The sequence below is a fragment of the Chinchilla lanigera genome, unplaced genomic scaffold (genome assembly GCF_000276665.1).
Source record: "Chinchilla lanigera isolate Chin_1 unplaced genomic scaffold, ChiLan1.0 scaffold00036, whole genome shotgun sequence".
NCBI classification, from domain to species: domain Eukaryota; kingdom Metazoa; phylum Chordata; class Mammalia; order Rodentia; family Chinchillidae; genus Chinchilla; species Chinchilla lanigera.
Genome location: NW_004955437.1, coordinates 3045421 through 3070893, shown reverse-complemented (window position 1 = coordinate 3070893; position 25473 = coordinate 3045421). Strand labels below are relative to the sequence as shown.

General features: G+C 62.9%; 1 protein-coding gene across 11 annotated transcripts in view; it reads right to left on the bottom strand.

Annotated features, from left to right (window-relative positions):
- Positions 1–122: 122 nt before the first annotated feature.
- Positions 123–25473, bottom strand: part of Anks1a (ankyrin repeat and sterile alpha motif domain containing 1A) — a 154174-nt gene continuing 128823 nt past the window's right edge. For 6 of the 11 annotated variants that reach the window (XM_013516792.1, XM_005389537.2, XM_013516790.1 and 3 more), the window contains 13 exons: positions 24373–24439; positions 19771–19877; positions 9736–9834; positions 8967–9119; positions 8708–8815; positions 7605–7769; positions 6334–6459; positions 6088–6159; positions 5826–5912; positions 5397–5534; positions 4230–4400; positions 3880–3978; positions 123–3461 (listed from right to left, as the gene is read on the bottom strand). In XM_013516792.1, the coding sequence (XP_013372246.1) occupies positions 3342–3461; positions 3880–3978; positions 4230–4400; positions 5397–5534; positions 5826–5912; positions 6088–6159; positions 6334–6459; positions 7605–7769; positions 8708–8815; positions 8967–9119; positions 9736–9834; positions 19771–19877; positions 24373–24439 (1512 nt within the window). In that variant the 3' untranslated portion in view covers positions 123–3341. Of the gene's footprint in view, positions 3462–3879; positions 3979–4229; positions 4401–5396; positions 5535–5825; positions 5913–6087; positions 6160–6333; positions 6460–7604; positions 7770–8707; positions 8816–8966; positions 9120–9735; positions 9835–19770; positions 22638–24372; positions 24440–25473 lie in introns of those variants that run through there. The other 5 variants (XM_013516797.1, XM_013516794.1, XM_013516798.1 and 2 more) reach the window with 3 other exon arrangements.

Here is a 25473-nt window from a genome sequence, read left to right as displayed (position 1 = left end):
ACCGAGCCAGACTGGGCAGGACCCTTGCTCCTGACCCACAGCGGCATCTACCCAGTGTCCACACTTCTGCTAGAAAACAGTCAAGGAACCGCCAAGCCAGAGACTCCAACAAGTAAGGCTGCTTTACGTTGTTTCTCATTTATTCGGTCTAAGTTGTACAGTTATGAAAATAACAAAACCAAAGCTGGAAGCCCAGGACAATTTACACTCTCGTGTGTAGTGAGGTCAGTCTATGTTGTTGCACAGATTGGTTATGTTTGGTACCACAAGATGTTTATAATTCAGACAAAATCAGATTAACAATTATATGTACAGTAAAACAAAAGGGAAATCATTCAAGTATCAAAATACAGAGACGAAGATTAAATAACATTTTTATTACAATTCAGTCCATTGCCACCGCAGGAACCACAGGGCCCTGGGGCCTGCGCTCTGCAGGCCTACGCAGGTCCTGGCGACGGCCGCTCTGCCTGGCGCTGCTGCTCAGGTCAGACCCAGACCTGAGGCTGGCGGTGCCGAAGGCAGAGCTGGCGGGGGCGAGGCGGCGAGTGGGAGCCCTCGCCCAGGGCGGCTGCCACGCCGTGACCTGCACGCAGAGCAGTGCGGGACAGGCCTTCCCGGAGCCTGCCCTTGCGGTCACACTGCCCCTTTCAGGAGTGGGGAGGGAGCGAGAGAGCGAGCCAGAGCCAGAGAGGTCCAGTCACTGTTCCTCCTCGAACATTCGAAATAAACCAACCTCAGTCTCAAAATAAGACCCAGAGCCAGCGCAGACTCGCCAAGGCTTTCCGACAAGAAAACACCCTGAATAAATAATGGAGATATAGCAGCTTCAAGGGGAAATGCCTACATGTGATTTAAAGACAGATACAGTGTGAGGAGCTCGTTGTAGTGTCTTAGTTTCCCGGGACTCCGCCCGCCTGCAGGGGCGGCTGACCCAGCGGCCCCAGACTCCTGCAAGGATGAGCTGCGGGACCCTTACAGGCCAGCGAGGCGGGCAATGAGGTGCAGCCTCAAGGTGTCAGGGCCCGTTAGTACCTAGGTTCGGAGGACAACCCCTGCCTCCAGTATGGGGGCTGCACCCCAGTACACGGGCACTCAGCCCTCCTCCCACTCACTGCGGGCTGCACTAGAGGTTGTAAAAGCTCTGCACCTGGGAGATTCCTCCTGGGACCCGAAGGAGCAGGCCCAGGGAAACCCCAGGGAACAAGGGACCACCCCGGCTTGACCTCACTGCCTACAGGGCCAGCTCCTTGTCCTTGAGGCAAGAAGGAAGCCCCTGTGGCTGAAAGCAGAGCGAGCCGGCAGGCAGGTTACGCAGGGGCCAATGCCAGGACACCAGCCTGCCATCAAGGCCACAGCTTCGGGGATCAAACCAACTGGCCTCATCTGGCCTCTTCCACGCCGTGAGCCAGGGAAGAGCCCAGCAGCGGAGAATACAACAGTCATCCCAGCGATTCGGGGACTCAGAACGGCCTCATCACACAGACCTGACCAGGTGAGTCACAAGGTGGAAAGTGGCCATGTCTGCCGGCCTACCACTCATGCCCAGAACAGCTGCCCGCTCTCCCTTCTGACTTGCCACCAACGGGACTTCACTGGAGCAAAATCGCTTGGCAGCTGATTCCAGGGCGCGCAGCCTATCAGGTGAGCCGTGGAGGAGCTCCTGGACCAGCCCTGGCTTCCTGGCACCAAGAACTATTGCTTTTCTCCAGGGGGCCACCACACCTTCACATCTGGAGCCCCGGAAACAGACCAGAAGTCTGCTTTGGTCAGGTGTCTGAGGCTGTGCTCTTACCGAAGAGCCCGAGCAGCTCCAAACAGGGACCGGAAGTCGGGCAGTTTGAACAGACGCTGCCTTGGCGGGGTCTGAAAAGCCGCCTCGCAGACACGCGCTCAGCCCCGCCACGCCTGCCCGTCTCTGCTCCCCACTCTGAAAATGGCTGTGCGGACTACCCTGCTGGCCAACCTCCGCTCCCGTCCTCCGACCCCGTGATCGTCTAAGGATTGGCAGTTTACCTAGAGCTTTGAGCCAAGTGTTAAAAGTTCATTTTATAAAAAAATTTTTTCGACTAAAAACATGTATTCTGGACAAGTCACGTCTTGACCTTCTGCAGTTCCAGTCTCATCGGCCAGGGGCCAGGCTGCGCCTGGGAGCAGGGCCCGCGGGCGGGCAGGGCCTGGTCTTCGGAGCTGCAGCCCGCGCCGCGATGGGGGCAGGAGCCTGCGCTCCCCACGTCTGTGTTTCCGCAGCAGGGAGGCTCCTCGTGGCTCAGCTTGGCAGAAGCAAACAACGGGGGGAGGACAGGGTTACAACAGGGCCAGGACAAGGCGGAGGAGACCAAAGGGCGCACAGAAGCAGGGCAGAGGGTCCCTCACAGCCCCCCGGAGCGCCCGCCACGGCCCGGGCACCTGCTGGGGAAGGCACAGGCCAGGTGGGTGCCGAGGGCCTGCCCCGGCTCTCTCCCTGCTGCTGATGCTACCACTCTGGCTTCCGCCCGGGGGGTGCTCCCTCTGCACGGCTTCCTGCCGGAGCCTCGCTGTCCTCGTCACTACCCACCCTGCTGCTCCAGCTCACAGCCCCGGGGCAGCGGCTGCTGGGCCTATCTCGCGCCCCACACGGGGAAGGTGGCAGAAAGCTCCGGCGGACTGCAAGGTGTGGCCCAGGCCCCTGGCATTCCGTGAGGGTAGAAGGTGCTCATGCAGGGCACAGGCCTCCCCCAGCTGACCCTGTAGGGCCGCGGGGTACAGTGGTGCAGACGGAAGGGGCTAACCACATTTGCATCCTAGTGCCATGGCGCGGGTGGCCTGCTGGGACCCAGGAACCTGCTAAGCAGCCAACATGTGCCCACCGGCCTGGCCCAGACCTTTGGCCCTCAGAGCAAGCAGTCTGCCTAGGCAGGCCACGTCACTGGGCCGAGGGCCTCCGCGAGAGGCCAGCACCTGGGAGCAGCCAGCTGTGAGCGGGGCGGGGGCTCTCCCCGTGGTCACAGCGGTTGGTTGTGTCAGGAGGTGAACAGTCAGCGCGTGGCCCCAGCCGAGGCTCAGGACAGAGACGGGGGTGCGCCCACCCTCAGGGTCCACAGTGCCTGTGCAGAGGCTCCCCTCAGTGCCCACCTTAAAGGCCACTCGCCCCCCGCCGTCCTCAGCCCAGGGGAGGATTCACAGTGTTCGGTGGTGTAGGTAAAGAGCTGTGAGTGTGGTGCTGGCAGCTGCTGCGGGGAGGAGCGCGGGTCCCCACGGAGCGGGGCGAGGCCCGGGCCGAGGCAGCACGGCCGGAGGAGCTGAGACAGCAGAAAGCCCAGTGGCAAAGGCACAGTGAGACTGGGAGACAGGGCGGGCTGTTAGAAGATAGTGGTCTCATACTTGGTGCTGAGGCTCCGCTTAGCGTCTGGCTTTGGGTCCACAATCCAGGAGACACTGGCATGGGACGGGACCTCCTGGTCCGTGTCGGGTGGTTCCAGCTGCCAAACAAGGGAGCAGGTGACAAGTCAGGGCGGCTCTGCCCAGGGCCGGGAGGTGAGCCGGCACCACCCCGCAGCACCCTAGGCACGGCCACCTCCAGGGACCTCTCCCAGGGAAGGGGACCTTGCCCCGTGGGAGCCTCCTGCTCTAAGCCCCGACCCGGTCCGGCGGTAGGCAGGGACGAAGCGCCTGGAAAGCCCAACGCCTGGCTCTCCTGGGAAGCAGAGGGCTCGGCCCGAGGCCACAGCTGTCATCCCAGGCCACTGAGAGGGACGCGGAACAGAGACAGAGGGTTGAGCACACAGGGAGGGCAGATCGGAAAGAACAGAGCATGATGCGGGCAGAGGGAGAGGCCCGTCAGAGAGCTCACGGTCACTGCAGGGACACGGACACACAAGACAGAGGAGGCGTAAAGACCTTGACTCCGGGACTAACGGACGGCAGCGGAAGGTAGGAAGGACGGTGGGTGGTGCAGGTGTGACAGTAACAACAGCGACTATCGGGGGGCAGCGGCACCTGGGGTGCAGAGCAAAGCAGACACAGACGCAGGGCAGTGTCACTGGGGCGCGGGGCGGCCACGCTCAGCAGCCCCGGGGCGGCCCCGCGCTGGCCTCGCACTGGCCTCGCACTGGGTGGAGCCTGGCGACGGGGTGGGGGTGGGGGAGGAAGCCCCTCGGGCGGCCCGGGCGGCCCTGTGCGGCACAGCTCTGCTAGTGGGGAGACCCTCGGCGCCCAGCCTCGCCCCAAGCCCTGGGCCGGCCACCTACCGCGGACTTCCTCACGGCGACCCGGGGCTTAGGCACCGGCTTGGAAGCTCTTGTCTCGATCATCTCAGCCACGGTGGTCCCCATCGGCCTGGACTTCTGGGCCTGCAGGGCCAGCTGGTAGGCCACCTCAAACGCCTGGCCCAGCGTCAGGATGATCTCGTACGTCAGGTTCTGGAGAAGCAGGTCGCCAGCCGCGTGAACACGGGGGACAAGGGAAAGCTTTGAAAGCACAGCTCTGTTCCCGCGCAGGTGGTCATCAGAGACACCCTCAGAGCACAGTACGCTTCCTACACGACTCTGACAGAAACGTGGGCCAGCGCAAAGCTGGGGCAGCGGGACCAGAACTCCCCGCCCGTCCCGCCGCCGTCGCACAGCAGTTCCTGTGCGGGGACGACACGGAAGCGCCTCAGGCTTCCTCTAGGCAGAGGGCCACGTTTCTCGGGGTGGTTAAGGGCTTCTTAACGCCTTGTGAATACACTGGTGCTGACGTTTCTGTTCAGGTTTTTTCTTCAGATGCGCCACGGGCAAAGGTGTAAGTGCCGGTGGACCCAACCGCACTTGCCCGCCAGCCGCACGGCTTCACTGTGTGATGTGTCCAGCAGGGTCCCGCGGGGGCGGCACTCGCTCGGTGTGGCACCGTGAGCTACGTGGCGGTCGCCACGGACCATGCTACTGCAGCTCAGAGCAGCCCCCGAAGGCTGGGTGCAGTTAAGGGCAGAGCGGGGTATCTGAGGCTGGAGCCTGGCTCCTGACCCCACTGACCCCGCTGACCCTGGACTAGCAGAGGGCCGGGCACAGAGGCTGCAGTGACAGGGGGCTTCCCAGAGCCCCCGAGGTTCTTCCCTGAGGGTGACAGGGACCTGGACAGGACTTGCTCCAGGGTGAGGACCCAGCAGCACCAAGCCCGCCTGGGCAGTGCCCTCTGCTGTGGGTCGTCCTGCAGGGCAGCTGCCCACTGGAACTGTGGGACCTGGGGCAGTGGGCAGGAAGACTTGGGGGCAGAGACCTTGCCTGACTTAGGGACACTCAGCCAAGAGCTGCAACCCCATGCTGCAGTCTGTGGACACTGGAAGGCACCGGATGGGACGTCACCAAGCTTCCTGCCCGAGCCAAGCAATTGCCAAGGGCAGCCAAGGGCTGGGACAGCAGGGCTGAGGCCATACTCACCACGTCCACTGTGCTGAAGACGTGGCAGTAGTGATGGCTGGTCTGCAGGTCCTTGGTGATATAGGCGAAGGTGCACAGGTCCTCTGGGTCCTGGGCTGCACAGGAAATGTTCCGGATCTCGTGCTCCGCGATGACATTCTGCCGGGGAAAGAGTGTTCTGGACTTCTCGGGCCCAGCCCCACAGCCGCCTGTCTTTGCCTCTGGCTAGGGCATCAGCTGACCCCCTCTTCCCCATCCGCCTTTGTCCACGCGGGAGCACGAGCAGCAGGGCCGCGTGCCCGCCCACTGAGGGCACGCACTGCCGAGCGCTGCGAAGCCCAGGGACTTGTGTGGAGGACAAGAGCCACAGCCTCAGGACAGGGACCCCGCTTCCTGGCAGGGTGGACAGGAAGTGAGGAGGAGATGAAGGGGCCCAGGCGAGACGCCTACCTTGTTGGAAGCGTCGATGAACTTGACCCCTTTGTACGTGATGGAGAGGATGATGGTGGGGATCTTCTTCATGTGCTCCGTGGATTTCTACAGGAAACAGGGTGCTCTGAGGACGCCCCTTCTGCTGCGATCCCCCAGGCCAGGGCCCCCCGTCCTTCTGCAGTGACGCGGCCAGGCGACCAGACCTGGTGCCCCCTGGTGCCGCTGCCTCTGCCCTCTCGTGTCCCACCTGCCTGCCCACCGCAGGCTCCCCATAGCCTACCCGCATCTTGGCACAGGCGTCTTGAGTGGATTCTGTCCCTCGAAGGTCTTTGATGAGCATGGAGCCCAGGTACTGTGGGGCGAGCAGGGGCCAGGGTTAGAGGTCCTGCACTACCATGCGGGGCGACCCGCACGTTCAGGTGGTCACCTCTGATGACTCCGCCCTCCTGTCCCTCCCCAGTGCCCAAGAGTGCGGCACGGCAGAGGCGGGCAGGGGCAGGGAGGCTAGGAGGGCGGAGCGACTCACGTTGGCCTCGTAACCACAGGACTCAAAGATGAGCTTCTCCGGCTGGTGCTGCCAGCTCTGCACGGGGGCGTAGGGGGCGGCCAGGCTGGGTGGCCGCAGGGTCAGCTTGGCCTCACGGGGCTCTTCCTGCAAACGTTGCAAGAGTCAGGTGTGCTGTGGGGCTGCAGCAAACCCCAGGGTGCAGAAGCCGAAACCTTGGAGAGGTCAGGCGCCAGGTACTGGGGTGTGTGTGTGCGCGCGCGCTGTGACACCAGAGCAAAAGCAGCAGGACTCAGGCCAGCTAGAGCAGCGCACCAGGAAAGTTCTGTGGCCCAAATCTCCGAACAGGTGGGGACATGAGCTGCGGGAGACGCTCAGTGCAGGCAACACAGCTGCCAGGTCCCCCATGACGTCCCCGTCCCCGGCAGAGAACGCTGCAGCCAGGAAGCATTTTCAGTGGGTCCTCTGGCGGCAGCAGGGTTGGGGAGGGACGGGCAGGGGGTCAGCAAACACTGCGGACGCTGGGCCTGGGCCTGTGCAGTCTCCAGGCAGCAGAACTGGCGAACGATGCACTTTGGGTTTTTAAAGTTTGTGGCAATGGAGGAGCACAAGTCTGAGTCCAACCCAAGAAACGGAGAGCCTGTCTCCAGACACAACGCATACAAAGGCCGTGGCTCGGCTCAGCGGTAGTGTGTGGCCTAACGCGTGGGGTCCTGACTGAGTCACCAGGACACTGCTGGGGAAAACCACGGCTGCCACCTGGAGGCTGTGCTGCGGACGGGCAACCCGAGGCTGGTGGAGAGGAAGGTGGCGACGTGCTTGCCAACCTGGCGTGAGGCGGGACGGCGTGCAGGCTGAGCTGGGGGCCAGGCAAGTCCTGAGTGGAGCCAGGAGCCCCACAGCGACCCCCAAGAGGGTAAAGTCGGGATGCCAGGTGGTGCCAACCCAGGGGCTGAGGGCACCAGGGCCAAGGGGGGCGAAGGGCTGTGCAGTGAGCAGTGTCTGCCTGGCCACTGCAAGGTCTCCAAGGGGCAGTGGCAGCAGCAGGGACTGCGGCTTGGTTGCGTGCTGGGTCGGGACTCAGGAGGACATGTCTCTGAGGACCAAGGGGAGGGCGGCTCTGCAGAAAGCAGGGGCCTGGGCCCGCATGGCCTCGCCCCGGCACTGTGCAGGGGGAGGGGGCAGGTGGCTGCCTGCCCCAAGCCTGCCCAGTGGTGGCGGGCAGAGGGCAGCACATGGCTCTGCGGCCCGGCCCGACCCGAACCAAGACCCACCACGCCCCTCCGGCCCACCTGGACTCTGAAGCGCTCGGCTCGAGATGGGGCGGCAGGGTCCTGAAGGCTGTCATGCCGCCTCCGGCTTGTGTCCCCCAGAGGCAGCAGCAGGTCTGCCGACCGCCCGGTGCAGGAGTCGTTCTGGCTCAGCGGGGACGAGGTCTCGGACAGCAGGTCTTGGCACTGCAGGGAGACGGCGGGTGAGACTCACGCTGAGGCCAACAGCGAGGAGACACTGGACAGGGGGTACGAACGGCAGAAGCCTGGGCAGCCAGGGCCCCCCACGGTCACAGTGAGAGCTCCATCCTCCACGCAGCCTGGGCTGTGTGCACACAGCGGCCCTGGACGGCAAGGACTCGGGGCCTGTGGCCACGTGCAAAGCCCTGTCCGAGGACACTGGTGGCTACGTCTGCTTCCCAGACCAAGGCGGGGCCTCAGCATCCTCGAGTAAGAGGCTTCGGGACTGAGCAGGATGAGGCACAGGCAGGAGCCTGGTACTGGGCCAGGCGCCAGGGCAGGGCCGCTGGGTCACCTGGCCTCATGGTGTGCTCCACCTTGTAGCTGGGCAAGCACGTCCTGACCTCTGGGCTGAGTCTAGATACATCTTCAGTCCAAGATCAGCTGGCTTGGCTTGCACTGCATTATCTGTAGTTTTAAAAAATACAAGCCCTCTGCCAGACGTGGTGGCACTGCGTTCGCAGCTACTCGGAAGGCTGAGGCAAGAGGATCACTCGAGCCCAGGAATTAAGCGCCAGTGTCAAATTTAAAAAAGTCCTCTTGGCAAACTGCCCCGGGGAATTCTAAATCCAGAGACTTGAAGTAGGCAGAAGAGGCTGGCACCTGCCAGACAGAGACCCCAGCGTTGCCTGGCTCCTCCGGCTCCCACCCTGCCTGGTTCTGCCGCCAGGTGCGGCTCTGAGCTCAACAGCCCCCCATGGCCTGGAATCGATTTATTTTAATTCTACTTTCTTCTTTAATCGGGTCCTTCACTGCAGGCCATCCCATGCACCCCGGAATGTAAATGGGGCCCTGCAGGAGCAGGCAGAGACGGCGGTCTATGGCACAGCCTGGCTCTCAAGTCCCTGAGGCCGGAAGCAGCAGTGACTGCCCCTGCCACTTACTCGCAGCTGGGAAAACCGTGGCGGCTTCTGCGGCGGCTCCTCGTAGGGCCTGTCTGCCAGGGAGGCGATGATGCGCTTGCGGTGGCCCAGCAGGTGCACCTTCAGGACCTGCAGCGCGGGGCAGAGGTCAGCGGGGCAGAGGTCAGCGGGGCAGAGGTCGGCGGGGCAGAGGTCGGCGGGGCAGAGGTCGGCGGGGCGACGGGGCCAGTACAGGCAGGCCGGGGCCAGTACAGGCAGGCCGGGGCCGGGCTGCACTCACATTGACCAGCTCCAGCTCCCAGAGGTTCTTCACAGTGTCAATGGAGCTGTAGCCACTGGACAGGAAGGAGTGGACATAGTCCTGCAGCCCCAGGGAGTCCAGCCAGGACGGCACTGATGGGGGGCTGTGCCCATCGTAGCCCAGGGCCTTTACCTGCGGGCAGGAACGACAGCTGGGACTCAGGTGAGGGCGGGGACGGGGCTTGTGGGCCTGGCTGCTCCGTGTCTCAAGTTCTCCCCAGGCAACCCCTCCTGTCACTGCTGTGGGGGGGGGCAGCCTCCAGGGCACCCCAGCCAGGGTTGGGGGGCACAGAGGGGGTCACAGGCCTGCAGGGACCTGAGAAGAGGACACTCCCTGAGCGTTGGGGAAGTGGAAGGGTCAAGGGGACGCTGGACTCGGCACCAGCGCCATTGAGGGGCTGAGGCCCGGGGCCTACAGCTCCTATTGCCCCAGGCCGCTGCGTCCTCTGCCACCTGCCTGCCCCTTCCAGGCCTCCCGGGTAGGACCAGCCCTACGAGTCGGGCTAGGCTCATGGGAGTTGGGCAAGACCCCAGAGGCCACTCTGGTGCCAGGCCCGTGGCATCAGGCTCTGGACTGAGGACCATGGCACCTCCCCTATCAGCCCCTCAGGGTGGTCACTGTCCACAGATCCCTGCCGGCTCTCCAGGGGCCCCAGGACTCCAAGGAGGCAACGCAAAGGCGGCCTGCTAGTCCTGGGAGGAGGGCGGTTGCCAGGCCCAAGTGCTGCCAGGGAGACGGGGGTGGTCACCTTGGGTAGGGAGCGTGCAGCCTGGAGCAGCTTCCGCCGGTGCTGGGGGTCGCTGATGCCGATCTCCCGCAGGTCCTGCTCTTCCATCACGTTAGGCCCCTGAGAGCAGAGAGGAGGCTGTCAGGGCCCACAGAGCTGGCAGCCAGGCAGGGGCCTCCCCGGCCTGTCACTGCGCTCTCCTTCCACGGGACACGAGGGCATGGCGCAGGGGCTCCAGCGGTACTGGCCTGGGTGAGAGACAGGTAGGGGAACGGTGTCCCCAGGCCCAGGCCCAAGCCCGAGCCTCTGTGTGCAAGGCTCGCTCTCCTGGGGAACAGGACTCCCAGGTGCAGTCTGGGACTAAGGCTGTGACCACCTCAGTGGGCAGCTGGTGACAGGCAGGCACCCACGGAGCCTGCTCCCCCAAGGACGAGGGCCCCCGTGCTGGAGTGCGCGGCACTCAGCGCTAGGCACAGTGCAGTGCTGGTGGCTGATGGCCAGCGCTGTCTGTGTGCTCACTCCTGAGGGACAGGGACCAACACCTAGTACGTGGGTTTCCGCTTCACACCACCCTGTGTGTTTGGGTCTCTTAATCCTTATTTTACAGATGGGGAAACAGGCACCGAGCCCACACATGTAGGTGATGGAGCTCAGCAGCCTACGTCTCCTCCAGCTCCCCGCCACTGCAAGGCCGGCTCCGCTCCAATATCACCAGGGCCATTTTCAGACCGAACTCGCAGGCTCCGCCCCACCCTTCCCCCAACCCCTTCGCAGGCAGCCGCGGCCAGCCAGGCGCTGGCTCCCGGACCACTCTGTTCATCTTCCAAACACAATGGGTTCCCGCTGTCACCTCTCCTTGAGGTGCCACGCTCGAGGGCGGGCTGTGCACAGCACACGCAGGCCTGCCTTCCTCTCCAGCTGCGGAATCCCGGGTCAGGGAAGGGCTTACGAACCGGATCCCTGGGCAAGGACATCCGGGTCTGCCTGGGCGCCCCCCACAGTGCTGAGCCCCACATACGGGCGCTGTCTCCAGGCTGGGGTCAGCAGGGAGGCCTCCGCACAGGTGCCTTACTTAAAGTTCCGGCAGATGTTTCTGTCCCCTCAAGGGTGTCAGTGCTGCGTCCCCCATGCCACCGGCTGTGCTGGGGAAATGCGGCCTGTACTACAGCTTCAGCTGGCAGCACCAGACCCTGTCTGGAGCTAGTACCTTAGCATTTTGCTTATCAAACACCTGTGTGGCTCCTGCAACAGCAGCGGCCACTCCTCTCCCCACTGTGCCGCCGAGGATCCCCAGGCCCAGAGTGCTGGGAACCCACTGAGGGCACAGAACGGCATCAGCCTCATCCCCTCCAGTGGCTCAGCCGCCGCGTGCGCGTGGGTGTCCAGAGCACCTTTCCCAGAATCCCTTGCCTCTGCTCTTCATGGAGCTCCTTTCCCAGAATCCCTTGCCTCTGCTCTTCATGGAGCCGCTGGCCTTTTCTGCACAGAGCTGCGGGCATTCTTCAGGTTACATGTCTCTGCAGTGAGTTAGACATGTTCTCTCAGTTGGTCATCAGGTTTTGACTTTTATGTTGGTTCTGCTGGGGTACAGGTTTATTTCTTACACCTGAATGCATTCAACTTTCCTGTACAGCTTCTCGGTTTAGTCAAGCTCAGAAAGAGCTCCCTTTCTCAAAATTTTTCACGTTTTCGTACATTTCCTTCTGTAATGTTTTGCTTTCTACAGTTAAGTCTTCAACACATCTGGAATTTATTCTGATGGAAGGTTTGAGTTAGGATCCAACCTTATTTTTTTCCCAGGGAACATGTCGCCTGCCTCTTCAGTTCACCCTTTCCTCTGCGCCTGTGAAGTGCAAGAAATTCCCGTTTCTGGCCTTGCTGGTCTCCTGCGGAAGGCATCACCTGCCCTGTCTCACGTGGACAGGGAAGTACAGCTGGGCCAGCGTGTGGCCCATTACACAGCGGCCCCACTGTAGCCAAGTTACGGTGACATCTCCTGCGGAGCCTCCTGGGGCCCGTGTATGGCGACAAGCACTGTGTCACAGAGGAAGCAGCCAGCCATCGGCTCAGGAGAGCCAGACGCCCAGAGCCTGTGGCCAGGCGTGGGGCACGTCCCTTGCAGGGCATGCAGAGGCCAGGGCACCACTGTAGGTCTGCAGCCAACTCCTGGAGCTGCCATCCAGGTGTCACCACCTCCGTCACTCTGGGACCCAATCTAGGATCTGCCGATGGAGGAAGGCAGAACAGCAGCCGGCCGCCGAGACTGCCCACCTGATGACAAGGACACCTAAGTGACAGGGACACCTGAGCCAGGGTCTGGGCCCAGCGGGCCAGGAAGCTCCGGGAGGAAGTGAGCGTGCGAGGGCAGCACAGCGGTCACAAGCCCAGCTTTCAGGGCCACAAGAACGCTGACCGGCACTCTCCTCCAACACGAGCCGCCTTCGTCCCGACCCTGTCGCAGAGCCGAGGCCACCTGCAGCGCTGAGAGAGGGCAAGTGAGAGAAGGTGAAGCAGGGCCCGTGACGGGAAGCGAACTCCGGAGGCTGTGAGAGCACATCCTGGGTGCAGGGCAGCCGTGTCCCTGTCCGGCGGGATTGGCGTGTGTGGTGACAAGCGGGTGCGCATCTCAGAGGGCAGACACGGTTCTGACGTCACCGGGGCTCCGGCTAGGGTGAAGGAGTGTGTTCCCCGCATCCTGCTCCACAGACAAGGAAGCGGGCCACAGCTACAGGGGGAGGCGAAGCGGTGCCCGCAGGCTGCTCCCAACCCTGCTTCCTTGCCCAGGGCTGCTGTCCGGAGCTTGGGGAGGCAGGTGAGCAGCAGTGACCGGTGAGCTTCGAGAGGTGACACATCCTGCCCCGGGCTCAGGTAAAGATGCAGGCCACCAGTCTGGGGTCCCGACCCCGGGCCTGCCCAGCGCTGGGCCTTCCCACTTGTGACGGAAGTTCTCCCAGTAAAGCCCCGAGGCAGCGGCTGCCCACATCTCCGGGAAGCAGCAAGGCTGGGAGCTGATGCAGCCAGGGCCGCAGAGCTCTGAATGGCAAAGGATTTCCAGGCTCCTCCCACCCGCTTCGTGGGGGCTGCGGAAGACAAGAGTACCGCAGGAAACGCACACGGAATCTGCCCCACTGCCTGGACCGTACTTCTCCTGGGCCAAGGCCACCCTTTCTAACCTGCAGAACCCAGTTCTCAGGGCCGAGCAGGTGCCTGCGGATGAACTGCTCATCTTGGAGGTGTGGGTGGGGATGCCAAGGACTCCTGGTGAGGGCAAACAGGGCAGGAGTTGGGCCGGGCGCCAAGACAGCGCCTGCAGGTGCCTCACAGGGCCAGTGTGATGGAGAGGAGGCTCCGGCCGCCAGGGCCCGGGAAAGGCAGCGCGCGCTGCGGTATGCATGGTTGTGCCAGGGAGTCCAGGGTGGGGCACACGCGGGCAGTGGTGCCTGCTGGTGGCTGTCGTTCCTTTAACTTCCACGGCCAGTTCATGTGTGTGCTTCGTCCTCCCTGCTGGGGCCTGTCACTGCTCTGCTGCCAGCACAGGCCCTCCACAGCCCTCCCCCGTGCAGCTGCGGGAGGAGCCGCCTTCGGCACCTCCAAGGCATCTCACAGGCATCTCACGTCAGCACTCCGCCTGGCTGCAGCTAAGCTCATCACCCGACAAACAGGAGAAAGCCTTGGGAGGGGCTGTTGGGGTGTGGGGACATGTGGGAGAGGCCCCCCACTTGGCCAGTGGGGAAGAGGGCTGTTCGCAGCTGTTTCCGAGGGACTTGGTCTGTCCAGGGCCAGGCCCGACTTCCCCTCCCGGGCAGCAGTTTGCTCGAAGGTCCTGTGCGTGTGGCAGGATGGGCAAAGAGCAGGGCAGAGATTTCTGACCATATCCTCACGACTCTGCCTCCTGCACCAAGCAGGGAGCCTGGTGGGAGGGGACGCCACTGCCCCAGGAGGCGGCGGAAGGAAGGCCGAGCCACGCAGTGCCTGTGGCTGGCTCCTGGCTTGGGCTGTCACCGCTCTCTGCAGGGCAAGGCGAGGCCCGGTGCAGGCACCCAGAGGCCTTTCCCCGTGCAGCCTCTCCCTCCACGCCACTCAGTTCTCACGGTACCAGCCGTGTCCCAGGGTTCAGCTCACTTCCGACACTGCCTGCCTGCAGGTGGTGCAGACCCTGCAGGTGAGGGCTTGGTGTCACAAGGCATCCCTGCTTCAGCTGCCACCCGGGTCCAGCGGCTCGCCCGTGCTGGACACTGAGCACCCACGCACGGCCCAGGCGCTGCTCAGACGGCTCGCGTCTCTGCACTCGCACGTGCTCTCTTATGAAGGACGCACCTCCCATGGCCAGACAGGAGAGAAACGGCAGGCAGAGGGAAGCACACGGGGCCTCGCGCCGTCTCAGGGCCACTGCCCTTCCCGTGGCGCCAATGCAGCAGCTTTCCCAACTCCGTCTACGTTCTGTGGACACCGATGGACACGGGCCGCCCTGCCAGGGATAGGTGGGAGGACGGGAAGGCCCAGGCCTTTGACCACTGGTCAGCTGCCCTGTGCCCGGCCCCATCTGGAGGTGACCCAGGGACCCAGCCTCCTTTCTTTACTACAGGAAAGGAAATCCCAACAGTTTAGGACCTGAGTGACAGGAAAGACCAGAAGTTCCAACATAGATTTAATTTTTTTAAGGTGCCAGGGATTAAAGTCCCCTGACTCAATGCCACTGTGTGGCATCCTAGCCCTCGTTTTTATTTGTCCTGTCAAGTTGCTCACTGGGCTTGAACTTGTGATCCTCCTGCCTCAGCCTCCAAGTAGCTGAGACTGCAGGCGTCCTTTATATCTTATAGCACACTCACAGCCAGGACAGGCAGTGGGTAGGGACATCTGGGTGGAGGAGGGTACAGAGTGAGAGGGACTGGGACCTCAGGCCCTGCTTGAACGTGGCAGAGAAGCACTGGAGGGTTTCACAGAGGGAGAGGGCAGCCCAGTCCTGGAAAGTTCCAGGGGCAACCTGGGCTGTGGGGTGGGGCAGAGGGGGTGGTGTCTGTGGAGGCCCAGGCTGCTGGGGTCCCGCACAAGGTAGAGAAGCGGCAGGAGAAGAGACTGCCTGAGGTCACACAGCCCTGCCCTGGCTCTGTCTGGTCCCCAGAATGGCTCTTTCTCGGTCCATGTGAGAAGACCAGTGCAGTGAGAGCAGTGCCATGGCCACCAGGGACCCCTAACCTCTAGGCGCACCCCCCCCGCCCCGTGGTCCCACAGGACGCAGCAGCCGCTAACAACATGGGGGTGGGTGGGAGGCGAGGTCTCGTGTGTCTGACCCCACTGCTGAGATCCAAGCGCCGGGTAGCTCAGCCTCCCTCAGACAAGGCTCTGCGCTCCCCCAAGGGTGCTTCATGGACCTGGGGCACAGGTGACCTGGCGACCAGCGATTTCAGGGAGTCGGGCTCTCCTGTGCTGGCCAAACAGCTCTGTCCCTGCTCCCCAGGAATCTCAGAGCCACTGTGAGGCCAGGCTCCAGCAGGCTCACTGGCCCTCCCTGGAGAGCCGCCCACAGGGAAGGGCAGGTGAGCAGATCTGGAGGAGGCAGGCAGGGTGGACAGGGGTCCGCGCAGCCCAAGATTCTGCTACCCAACAGGCAACTGGCATGGGAGAGCCAAGGGACATCCCAGGCCCATGTGGGCTTGTCAGCCACGGGCGGTGCCTCCCTGTGCAGTGCTCAGGGCACCTGGCAGCTTCTGCAGCGCCACCTTTGCCCTCGACCGGCCCTGGCCCACGGCGTCCTCGCTGTCTGCACTCTCAGGCAGCCCAGCCAGGGCCTGTGTCCCTTGTCTCATCAGTCCCTGCCCACCGCCACTGGTCTGTGCAGGTCCCCCTGGGCTCAGAAGCCACGCTGATCTTCCAGGGAATTGATGGGAGAGTCACACAGGGCTGCTGTGACAGCCACTGCCACAGAGGGACAAGTGCCCACCAAGCCACTAAGGTCCCCCTGGCGGAGCCACTCTCCCTCCGCTGGCCGCCCACCCCCCATCCCGGTCTGGGTGTATTAGCACCGTTGAGAGGCCCGCTAGAGGGAAGAGCACATCCTGTCCTCCGCACACGCAGGCTGGACGGGGCAGGGCTGCGTTCCCACCCAGGGCACCTGGGAGAGCAACGCTAGTGCACACCTGCTGCAGCCGCCCCGTAAAGGGCGTGGCGAATGCCCTGGAGGCAGCGGCTTCATCTCAGCCACCTCCACATGGCCCGCGGTGTGCACCTGCAGGTTCTGCACCCACTGCCTCGACACCCTGGACAGGAAAGTCGGCCCTCGGTACTCACGGGCTAGGCCTCAGTCCCCTCCCAGCGCAAGACAAGGTTCTGTACCACTGGCGGCAAACGGACGGCACACGTGCCACAGCAGGCTGCCTGTTACCGCTGAAAGCTCTGACAGGTTTACCATCACTGCTCTCCATACAACAGCACGCGGCTGCCGGTAACCTGTGCACGCCGCCCCTGTGCTTTAGATTGTCTCTAGGTACTGCCACACCCCAGCGTCCACAGTGACATCGTTACCTGTGTCGTTTACTGCTGCATTGTTGGTTTTTACTTTCAGATCTTTTGTCCCACGCCTGTGGAACCCAAGGCGCGGAGGGCTGACTACAAGCAGAGAAGCGGGAATGCCGCCGCGCCGAACGCGTGTGCTCTGCCCCCTTGTCGCCCCTCCCTCAACAGTGCAGTGGCAGTGCGGGGCTGGTGGGCCTGGGACTCGCGCAGGCGGGCGCCGGGCTGGGCCCTTCGAGGCAGGCAGGAGTCGGACAGGTGAGGACAGCTACCGAGGCTAAGCACCCAGCACCGAGCTCATCCTGTCTTCCCTCAGAATGCACAAAACTCAATGGTGACAGCTACTATCAAGAAGAAAAACCACCAGTCCCAGCTCCGGACGTCTCCGTGGTAACTCGTGGAAGCTGTCACCTTGTGGGAAGGGCTCTCCCGGATGGAGGCAACGGCACAGGGCGACACCCCCGGGCCCTTGTTTGGTGTCCCTGTCAGCTCTCTCCGCGCGGAGAACGAGTCTCAGAAACAGACGGGAGGTCGGCGGCAGGGCCCGGGGAGGCGTGGAGGGAGGAACGGCGCCTCCCGCATCAGCTGAGAAGCCACAGCTCTGCTCGCGCCCGTCCCACACCTGCGCAGGGCGCTTTCCATTTCCCTTCCTCACGGCCCGGGCGCCCAGGCACACATCTCGCCCTTGGGCACCAGAGCTCAGGCGCCTCTGGGTCTGGCCCAGGCCACCTCTCCCCTGCCTTCCCCGCCTCGAGCACCTTCCCGGCCCCGTGCTCCGGGCTGGACAGCTGGCCGTGTCCTCGCCGCCTGCGGCCCTGCGCTGCTCCCTGCTCCTGCGGCCGGACACTTGGCTGCTGCACTGTTTTTACTGCTTTATGATCTTTGTTTTCCCAGCTGGACCCTGACTGTCCTGAAGACAGCGCCGTCATCGTTCCTCTGGCTTCACACTCATTCATAGGCGAAGGAGAAAACATACAGCGCTCCAGAAAGCACAGGGAAGCCCCTGAGAAAAGCCGGAACCGCCTTGCTCGTGCCCCGCTCGCACCCCGCACCTCCCGCGCAGGGCGGTTTTCTTTTTGCAAAGTTGAGGTCACACTGTGGGAACTTTTCGGCTCACCTGACGCAAGGTGATTGTTTCCCCACGCCAGTGTCGCTGCCGGCACCATGTCTCCAGGCCCGCCCACCCGGCCTCAGGACCACCGCTACCTGCGCAGTCCACGCCTCAGTGGAGGGGCCAGAGCTACGCAACAGGCTGCAGCTGTGCAGCCGCAGACCACCATCGTCTCCCGCGTGCTGAGAGGCGCCGTCCCTCCTTGCTCCCAAGGAAGCACACTTCCTGCAGATGATGTGGTGCAGGGGCCTGGCCACGCTCAGGCTGGGTCGGTGGGCTGGCTGGCTGCCAGCTGGGCAGCCGTGTCTCCCTGCTCCAGTGTCGGGCCCTTGCACCGGGGCCCTGGTCCTGCAATCGGCCATTTCTGGCCGCAGGCAGGAGAGCGGTGTGGGTGAAAGTCGAGCCCAAAGCTTCTTGCCAAGCTCAACCATTGTATCATGGACTCACAGCCGAGAGCCAGGCAGTGCTAAGCTCAGAGGGGGCCCAGGAGCCCACGACAGAGGCCTTCAAGTTTCCACAGCCCCCAAACTGTCCGCGTGGCCCAAAGGCAAACCTAAGACAGGGTCAGAAGCCACAAGGAAATGGGTTCTGACTCAATATAATTGACGCTCTCAATCAGCCAGCACAGCGGGGCACCGTGGCGCATGCATAGCCCCAGCTAGCTACTCCAGAGGCTGAGGCCTGAGGATCGCTTGAGCCTAGGCATTGGAGACCAGCCTGGGCAGCGTAGTGAGATCCTGTCTCAAACACAATCAACCAAAAACTGAGCCAGTGCAAGGCATGAACTAATGAATAGGCTACTGCCTGGTAATGCAGTGATTCTGCCACAGGGAAGACCACGGCCGAGGTTATCCAAGAGGGACCCAGGCTCTGAGAGGGCAATCGGACTGCATGACGCCCAGGTTGCTTCACCGTGAGAGGGAGCTGTGTAACACAAGCGTGCGGTCGCTTTCCTGTCACAGGGAAATTCCCAGCGCATCTGTAGCTGCTCAGCATCTGGGAGAGGTGTCTCCAGGGCACCTCAGAACCAAGGGAAACCTTTGCAGCCTACACAAAGCCACGCTCAGACGCAGACCACAGCTGCCGGGAGGGAACTGATACCACGTGCAAGAGCAGGGCTCGGTGACAAGGGGCTCCCTTCCCACTCAGGGCCGGCCCACCCCCGCTGCGGGTTCTCACCCTCCCTCAAAGAACATGGTGAGTCAGGGCTTGGGGGCACAAGCACCATAAATATACTCAGTTTGACTTAAAAAAATTACATTGCTATTTTAAAACTTACGTTTTTTAAAAGCTGAGAAACAACTGCCCTCGCTGACTTTGGAAGAGTGGTTTGATGTGAGCGTGTGTGCCCCAGGAGGGAGAGTGCTGGTGGGGGGCTGGAGGTCCCAGCAGGGCGGGCAGCAAGCCCAGCCGTCCACAGAAGCCTGGGACTCGCCGGGACGCGGGGCGCAGACAGGGGCCTGTGCTGACACTGACCCCTGGCCTCAGCGAGGTGGCTGGTAGAAGTGCAGAGGGGGTCTGCACGCTAGGCACAGGGACAGTGAGGGACAGGCCTTCCGGAAGCGGGCAGGACAAGGCCTCGGGGCTTGCCAGGGTCACCTCAGACCCGGCTCCCCAGGACAGTCATGCGAGGTGACCACAGCGCCACACCAGAGGGGCTGTGTGACGTGGTGCTGCAGGGTGGCCCCTGGGCCCAGGGAAGTCACACTAGCACTGCACCGCACTTCCCTCATGGGGCAGAAGGGGCTGAAAACGTCGTTCGGGCCCAGGACTGCTGGAGGTCACTGAGCAACTCCACGCACGGCACTGGGAAGGGCACCGAGAACAGCACCCGCCACGGTGAGCAGTGACGCTCCTTGCAGTGGCCTGTGAGTTGCCCTTAGGGCAGGGTGTCCAGGAGGGGCCCATGAGGGGCGCCACGCCAGGGCCACTTCCGACTAACACTGGACCCTAAGCCACAGCCTCCACCGGGCTCCTGCTCCATAGGGAGCCAGGTACAAGACACCTGAGTTTCCGCTCGCTTTTCTAACCCCTTGCGTTCTGCCCAGGAGCACACAGGCCGTGCGGCCCCAGCCTCCGCCCGGGGCACCTGGCCTTGGCCGGGCAGGGCAGGAGTCTGCCTCAGTGACAGCTTACTTGCCAGAGATGCTTGGGGAATAAAGGGAACTCCTGGCTTCCCAGAGTTGGGGTGTGGAGTCACCGCAGGAGAGCTGGCTGCACTGTCCCCGAGCCCCTGGGCCCGGCTCAGAACAGGCCGGCCCAGGAGCCTCACTGCCCAGCAGTGGCCTGAGGTCGGAGGTGGGCGGAGTCTGCGCGGTGCCCACCGAGAAGGTGGTGACACCTGGTGGCTTCCAGCTCCCGTCAACTCTTCCCTGGAAGACAGGTCCATGTGCCGTGTCGGCTCCGGCAGGGCAGGACGGGGCCCTGGCACTTACCAGGAAGCGGACATCGTCAAAGCCATTCAGAAGCAACTTGCTCTCATACTGCTGCAGCCCGAGGGCCTCCAGCCACTCCCCGACGCTCTGCTCCAGCGTCCGCGAACCTGACGAGAGAGGAATCGGCAGACGCTTGAAAAGAGAAAAACCATTAAGGCGGTAGCAGCGGCACTCAGAGGAAGACAGATGGCACTGCCACATCATCGTCATTACCATAAAGCAGCCAAACTATGTACAAGAGGCCAGAGAGCAGCGCGCACGCAGCTCCTCTTCCCTGCACAGGCCAGGTTCGCAGCCTGGCGCTGCACACGGCGTCCCCACTGGGGGCCGCCCACTCACAACCGGCCTGAGCTGCTCCGGCCGCGCACACGCTCGGCCTCGCCCACCGTCCCGTCTCCGGGTCAGCTCCTCCTCAGCGGTCACACCGAGGCCAGCGCTGCAGAAAGTCTGTTTCCACGGGCGCTAGAGGGGCCGGAGGAGCTGCCCAGTGCTCGCAAGCGCAGCAGCTCCTCTCATCCATGCAACTTCTGGGGCCCCGCGGGGCGGCGGCGAGGGGCAAGTCCTGTGACCTTGCAGCACAGACTGCTCAGGAGACAGCACGCGTCTTCATGCAGCTGAGGGACAGGCACACAGCGAGGCTCTGGGAAGGAAGCGGCGGCGGCGGCTCATGGGGACCCAGCACATGCAATGCAAGCGGCATGGGACACAGCAGGGCAGAAAGGAGACTTTTACTTGTTTTCCCCCAGCAGTCTCGGAATAAGCAAACCATGGCACCGCCCTTTGTGCCCGGAGGCTCGTGGCAGCAGGGGGCCGAGTAGGCGCACCGGTCGGGGCACGGGGCTTGGGCTCAGCCGCAGCTCTGCTGGGGTGGCAGCATCCCGTCCGAGGGCTGCAGCCAGCCGGGCCAGGGCCCATCCGGCTAGACGCGTGGGGCTGACGAGTGGGGCGTCTCTGGGGCAGGGGCTCCAGCTGGAGAGCTGCCTCTCTGGGTCGGACTGGCTTTCAGGGGCCGGGCATTCATTTGCTCTTCTCAGAGGAGCTGCTCCTGGGCCTCCCCGCTGCTCGGGTAGGCAGATTCAGTTCTCGGCCAAAGACAAAACCCCACCAGACAGGAGAGGCAGGAAGCCGCCCTCTGTCGCTGCGCGGTGGCAGCTCAGGGCTGTTCCAGCTCTGCACTGCTTTCTCTCCCCTCGGCGCAGCGATAAAGACACAACTGTCCTCCCGGGTCTCCGGATCGCCACGGGCTCCTCTGCAGATGGGCAGGCAGGGGGGACGTGAGCCGGTCCGCTCCTCTCCTGGCCAGGACCAGGCTGTGGTGGTGCGGGGGCGGGGGTTCAGCCTCGCGGGCGGCCCCTGATGTTCAGGCTGAACGCCTTAGCTCCCCTCTACTTCCTGGGTTCTCGTTGGCAAGAAGGGGTAAGAGGCGCAAAAAGAGGTGCAAGGAAGGAAAAAGAATAACCAACTACAAAAAACATCACCTCCAGCGAACTCCTGACATGCTGAGAGTCATCCTGTCCGTCCGGCACTCTCTGCCCTTCAGGGCAGCACAATGGCAACTTGCTCGGTGTTCTGAGACCCGGGTAACCAACTATGGCAGCCTCCGCCTTGTCCTTGTCTCTGTAGGACAGCTGGTGGTCAGCAAGCTGGGTGGCCTCTGGTCCTGGGCTGCAGCAGCACTCCGAGACGCTGAGGCTGGGGCGCTCAAACGCCCCTGAGGTCCGGCGGCCCTGGCTGCCGATTCATCCCTGCTGTGATCCCCGCTGGCCGGGAGCTGTGGTCCTTCCTGTCTGCGCTTGGGAACCGCAGCAGAATGCTTTGTCTGAGGCTCCGGGGCTCCACGCCGCCAGCTGCCGGCTCCACAGTCCTTGCTCACTCTCCTGATGTCTGGCCCTCCCCTTCCCCCGCCGCCCTCCCCTTCCGCGTTCAGGGAAATACATCAGGGATCGGACACCGGAGCCATCACAGCAGCGCTGCCGCTGCCCCGCTGAGGGAGGAGCCGGTGTGGCAGCCTTGGGCAAGAGGACAGATTCCCCGTGTCTGATGCACATGTAAAGGGGGCAGGGGGACACTCTGCCCCGGGCTAAAGGGGCTGGAAACCCCAGGTCAGGAATAATAGAGGGGCCATTCCTGTAGCTTTGGTCGAGTTTCTAGGACAGACAGGGGAGGGGACAGAGGAATGACACTGCCCCAAGGGCCCAGCCCACAGGTAAGTACCCCGCCATGCCACTTCGGGGAGGACCAGGCAAAGCCATAAAGCCACCGCACCTGCGGCTCCTCGGGCAAGTCCACCGAACAGCAGGTGGACATACTGGGGTGGCGCCACGCCCAGGGCAGGCCAGTGCAGTGTGAGGAAGCTGCGGGGGCTGGGGGACAGCCAAGGGGGACCAGGGCGGGCCCCAAGTACTGCAGAAAGGTCACACAGGTCCAGGGAGCACACGTCAGTCTCCACAGAGCAGGAGGACCTCTGAAAGGGCTCTGTGCCTGGGGAGACGAGGCCCCCACAGATCTGCACTCAGCAGCCACTCGACACCGAAAGCAGACGCAAGCCGTGCTGGCGCCTTCTGCCTGGCAGAGCAGGCCTTTGTTGAAAAGAAGCCACGGTGGCTGGGTGGGTGGGAACCTCACCCTCCCGACTCAGTAGTGAGGACAGATGGGTTAGTGGCAGACTCCCAGATTTTGGGTAACCTGCTCCAGTGCTGGGGTCCCAGAGCCTCCACAAAGGACTGGGACCTGAATGCCAGTGGTTCTGCCTTTCGCTGGTGGACCAGGCCAGCCGCATCGTCACTGTCTGCTGGAAGGTCTGCGCCTCCTCCTGGCGGCCAGGACTCTGGCCTCTGCTCCGTCCTGAGACCAAGAGCAACTGAATCTGAATGCTGACCATTCGAAAGAAACAGTACTTCTGCTCTGGTCCAAGCAGCAGCCTGGCGCTCCCTGGCCCGCCTCTCCATGCTCCTCAGCCCGGCAGCGGTGCAGGGGCTGCGAGGCGGGGCTGTGCCACGTACCGGACAAGCCCTGTGAGGGGGTCACCTGCGCGTACCTGGGGGGGAGGAGCTGAGGGGGGCCGAGGCAGCTCAGCTTAGTAAGCACTCAGGCCAGGCTGTGTGTTGGGGCCCAGACACCCTCACAGGACCCCTCTCCCCATGCCTATGGCATCACAGGGGCAAGGATGGGTAGACGGGCCCGCACAGCAAGGAGCTCAACGCGATTGCCCTCCAAGCAGCTCCTCCAGGAGCCACATCTCGGGAAGCCCAAGCCCACCTCCACAGGGCTGCACGCTCAGGCACACGTGGGTATTTCTGTCCTGCTCCCTGGACGGCGAGGGGAACAACGAAGCAGTCGGCCTCCACTGAGCTGACAACTCTCGGTCCCATCCCTGACTGTCCCCAACGCTCAGCCCTCTAAGCGGTATTGCTCAGTTCCAACGTCCATCCCAGTACCCGGCGCTCGAGAAAGCCTGCAACCTTGAGCACAGCGTAAGACCGTGGGACAGCACGTGTGCCACTGCCCGGGAGCGGGTGTCCCCCCTCTGACTCACCCAAGACCGACACAGACAACCAGACCCAGCCCACGCCTCTGGGAGCCCCAGGGAAGCCTGGCGCTGGAGGGTGCGCTGCTGCAGGAGCCAGACAAGATGGGGACAGAGATAAGTGGGGGAGCAGGGGCCCTGTTCTCTAGGTTCCTCGAAGTGAGCAAGTAACAACTCTGGACACACAGGGCACAGCTGCTGCCTAGAGCGCCTCTTCTACCTTCCGCATTCACAATGCAAGGGGCGGGGATCCTTGAGATCGGTGACTCGCCAGGAGGTGCACGTATGCACCTAGAACTAGGATGTGAACCCAGGGCCCAAGCTCCAGCCTCAGGAGTTCCTTCCTCCCAGATGTGCGCCCCGCGCCCCGCCTATCAGACTCCCTGCAAGGCCACAGGGGCCAGGAAGGCCCCGGAGGTGCTGCTCGAGGCTGCCAGGTCTGTCCTGGTGAAGCATGCTCATCAGCGCGGGCGTGCAGCCTGGTGCCAGGACTCTGGGCAGATACCCCAGGGGCACCAAGGCTGCTCTGAGAGGTGCTCCGTGCATGTGCCCTCCCCACACTGTAGTCACAGTAGCGAGGGTCCGATGGCCTGGACAGCCCTGTTTCCCACAAAGCAGGCAGAGATGGACCTCACCCAAGGGCTCGGCCGTGAACGACCACAGCTGCAAGGTGTGGACGGACACGGTGGGTGACAGGGATGAGGAGGAGATAGCACGGCCCCTCTCCAGGTGATGCCAGCGCAGGTGAACAGGTGGGGGCCGCTGGTCCACCTGATAGCCACCCAGGGAGCTGGGGAGACCAGCATGGAGGCGTACCCCGGTTTTAGCCAATCTGAAAAAGCCTATGTTTATAAGAATGTGAGCAAGTGACAATTGCTCATTAAGATTTTTTTCATTGGCAGCCTCCAGTTTAATCCACGCACTTTCCCCTCTACTGAGCAGAGAGCGCCATGGTGCTGGCCGGAGAGTGCACGCAAGTCTGCGGCTGCTCCTCCGGCTGCGTCCTGGGAGGAGGTAGAGAAGCCGCAAGGGCCAGCTGTCGGGCTCCTTGGGGAGGTGGCTGCAGGGTACGGTACCTGAGATCCTCTGCTGTTCCTGAGAAAAATCGATCCCTTCTCCAATTGAACTCATGATCTTCTCAATCTGAAATGGAGAAAGAAGCATCAAGCTTGGGTCAGCTTCACCAGCTCACCCTCTGCCTGCAGGCTGCACTGCTGGTCTCTCTTTCGCCCCAGGTCCAGCTCTACCCCATGAGGGACCCCAACTCTCCCATGCCCAGCGCTCGGCTCTGAAAGAAGCGCCGAAGTGACAATCCAGCCCAGTGGCTGAGAGTGCCTAAGAGCCTCCCTTTCTGGGCTTTTATCGCCCCAGCCCCGGCAAAGATAGTAGAGGGTGCCTCACAAGCATGTTCCACTGGCCATGCGGGAGCTGAACCACCCTGAGAGTAGAGGCTGCCAGCTCTGTGCCACACTATGCCCCAAGTGCCTAGAGTTGTGCCTTGCAAACCATGAGCAGGAGACAGATAAAGGACATGGTGCAGCTGCTGGCTGAGGAGTAGACCAACAGAGCACCTGCACAGGGCACCCCTTGGCAGCTGGGGGAGATGGCCACTTAGCCCCAATGGAAGCCCTTAGCTGCCCTGGACAGAGCACTGCACTAGGGGCAAGGTGCAGACACGCATCCTTCCCCCGGACCAGCGGACAAGGGTAGTCCTGAGGGATCCAAATGTCCCCAGCCCTGTCCTCTATATGGACCACCTGGCCCAGCCACCTGGCTTTGGTCGCCCTGAGCCAGATCCAGGACCCCTGTTCCAGGAAACCTGGCCAGGGCAGGACCAGGCTGCGAGGAGGAGCCACTGCCTTCTCCCCCACCTCTGCTTGGGCTGCAGTGATAATGAGCTCATTCACTGCTTTTTCCAAAGAAATGAAGAGAGAACCTTTTGTACCAGGGCTTGGATGATTTTTCCTCTAAGTGCAAGTAAGGAGTCCGAGTCTGACAATCAGAAAAACAACTGTCCAGCCAGCCTCCAGCTGGCAGACGAAGAAGCACATCTGACACCCAGCAGAAGAGCAGGGGGCGGGCGCAGGAGCTCGGAGGTATTTTCCTCCAGCCACATAAGTGACCGCTGGCTCACCGTCATCTGACTGCCTGTCAGCGGATGGTGAACTCCATCCCTG